We start from the raw sequence: 2974 nt of genomic DNA on the forward strand, positions 1-2974 counted from the left end.
ATGAGCAATCGTACAATCCTGAGGTTAGCACTTACAAGTTTGCTTCTGCTATAAAAATCTGTGTGTGCATTAAAAGATTGGTAAGAAATGAAGTCTCAAAATATTCCTCACCTATTTTCAGCCCCCTCACGCAAAAACTTTCTTCGTCCCCTCCACCGCACTGGTCCCCCAACCACATACGTGCTAGTCTTCAGGATAGAGAGAGAAGGAGATCCACCAATATTCTATCCCCAATGGCTTCCATCCCCATACGGCCCTTGGTTCTCCCTCCCATCACTCCCCCTGTGCCTTGTTTTCTTGGATGAGACTTAGGGCTAGATGCTGGCAGGTGGGATGCCCAGTTTGTGAATCCCTCTAGGGCTTAGGCCTGAGTTAGCACCTCGCTGCTGGGCCGTGTCAAGCCTTAGGCAGCTGTGTGCATGTCCAGCCACTGAACTTTAGACACCACAGGCACATTAAATGGTGGAAACTTAAGGTATGTCTACAAAGGAGAAAAACCCAGCCCTGTGACAGTGAGTCTCAGGGCCTGGGTCAGATGATGCAGGATCACACTATGTGACTAAAACTAGCCATGTAGATGTTCAGGTTTGGGCTGAAATCTGGGCTCTGAGACCTTCCCCTCTTGCTGGGTCTTGGAGCCTGAGTCAGTTGATCTGGGATCTGAGACTCGCAGCTGTGGGGGGGCTTTTTGTTGTATAAACATAGCCTTAAGCAAGGACAGAGTTAGGTGGCAGCTGAGCAGATGTATTGTGAATGCCAGGCTTTTTAAATGCCAGGCCTCTAAGTCCCGTTTGTGAAACCCACCCCGAATAGCCTTCTATTTGTCCTTCTCTCCAACAGCATCAGGGGCCTGTCAGAGCACTCTTATTGCCATTCTGGCATGTGTGTTCAGCTAGTGTCTGTTACGATGCCGCTGAATGGTAATGAGTCCCATTATGAGATCATCACTTCCCTACCCTTTATCATCAGAACCTTCTGCGATTGCAAAGTACTGGCGAAAGCAACATGTATCGCTTTGTAAATCCTCTTTTAAAGCATATCATTCACAGGAGTTCCTTTGATGCTGCTGCAAGGACGCAGTGCCTGAAGTATTTAAAAGCTCTGAGGACTCTGCAGTTTAATGGTCTCAAGACAATCTTCTTAGGAGAAACTGATATTTCAGAATGTCTCATAACAGGGGAAAAAGTATTGCAGGAAGACAGCCTGAATTGGCCAACATGGACACTGATTCATGCTGCAAGCAGTCAAGGTTGGGTGCCTTGGAGATACAGATTATTGTTACGAGATGAATTATCCATGAAGCAGCATGAAGACATCTTTGAGGAATTCTGCGATTCTCTGAACAAGTTCTACGGGAAATGCATCATTGTGGTGAGAGAGAAAAGGCAGCCGAGTGTGCTGCAGACAAAAGAACCCACCACTCAGGAGAAGATAACTCAGCCTCAGGTCCCATCAATTATATACATGTCCAGCATTGAGTGCTGTCCTGAAATTGCTAAAGCCAATGGCCATGAGCTTCTCTCTGTGCCTTTGCCCTACAACTATCTCCATCCTATGGATGTAGCGTGGTCTTCGTTGAAGTGGTTTATTATAAACAACAGGAAGGAGTTCTGTCTGAGGTCCACTGAGAGAACATATTTCTACAGATGTATACTTTTCAGTGACTTGGTTGAGAAAGGAATAGAGAAGATGACTCCAAGCAAATGGAAGGTGGCGACTAACAAGGTGCGGCGATGGGAGAACTACTACCTTGATACATTTTCTTGAAGATGTTCTCCTGCAAACATCATATGCTGTTTGATTTTAAAACAAATAAAAGACCAATTAGCCAGTGTACCATCTCTATTGAGCACTTTCTTCCTTAGATGCCATCCTAAAGCATAAACATCAACAATGAGGTTAATAAAAAAGATCATGTTAATGTGAGTTTTAATCTCTTTATGTGGTCAGGACTAGGGTGGTAAGTGGTGTGTAAATGCTGGGATGGATAGCCTTAATTACGTTAATTACAGAGATGGGTCCAAACCAAAACCCAGGCTTCAAACAAATGGCTTGATTTTTGGAGAAGTTCGGATGCTGATCTGGTCTGAATTTTATTCCCGTCTTCTTTCCACCCCTGAACTAAAACACCTGCACTTTGGGGAAGCTTGAGTGGGGGGGTCCTGATCTGTATCTGAATTTTGCCACTTAGGCCCATGTCTGACCCACTTCGGAGATCTACTAATGAGTAGAGTACATCTGCAGTGGAAATGCCAATGCCTTTTATGCTTCACAGGGAAAACAAACCAGGGGAATTCAAGTTACAGTTGACTTTAACATAAAACATAGTTATTGACATACCACTTCAGACCAATATCTGACAGTGGTCAGCATCAGGTGTTTCAGAAGAAGATACAAGAAAACCTACAGAGGTCAATTATGGAATAACCTGAGAAGGAGGAAAGTTTCTTCCTAACCCCTGCCAATTAGTGATTGATTTATATCCCTTAGGACAAAATATTGCACCCAACCTAATGTAACTGAGTGCTTTCCTTATCCATGTCATTGTTTAACGTTTTGCATACTACTAAGCTCTCAAACTCCACAATGTCTTGCGGCAATGAGCTGCGTGGGTTAATTATGGACTTGTTTAAAGAAGTATTTCTTCATATCAAAATTAACTGGTGTTGCCTTTTCAATTTCACTGAATGTTCTCTGGATCATGTAAATAGGTGAACATGATTTGCCTTCTTTACACCATTCTCTATGTTGTATAATTCGCCCAAGTGCCACTTACACAGACAATGACAAAATGTCAACACTTTAAGAAAACATTTGGATCACATGCTGATTGCCATTTTTATTCAAATAGCTTGACTGAAAAATCCATGCTACTTATTCCATGTGTGGAAACTACATAAAAGATTATAGAAATTAGTGGTGGAAAAGAAAACTACCCAATTGGGAAATCTAGTCCATCCCCTGGGGGATGAGG

The 2974-nt window shown here is 43.1% G+C and overlaps 1 protein-coding gene across 1 annotated transcript; it reads left to right on the forward strand.

The window, feature by feature from the left end:
* The first annotated feature begins 1005 nt into the window (after positions 1-1005).
* On the forward strand, positions 1006-1767 carry CUNH21orf140 (chromosome unknown C21orf140 homolog). The gene has a single exon (XM_067565546.1). The coding sequence runs from the start codon at positions 1006-1008 to the stop codon at positions 1765-1767; it is 762 nt and encodes a 253-aa protein (XP_067421647.1).
* Positions 1768-2974: the final 1207 nt, after the last annotated feature.

The sequence above is a fragment of the Emydura macquarii genome, unplaced genomic scaffold (genome assembly GCF_026122565.2).
Source record: "Emydura macquarii macquarii isolate MOO-44397 ecotype Brisbane River unplaced genomic scaffold, CSIRO-AGI_Emac_v2 contig_2681, whole genome shotgun sequence".
Lineage (NCBI taxonomy): Eukaryota > Metazoa > Chordata > Testudines > Chelidae > Emydura > Emydura macquarii.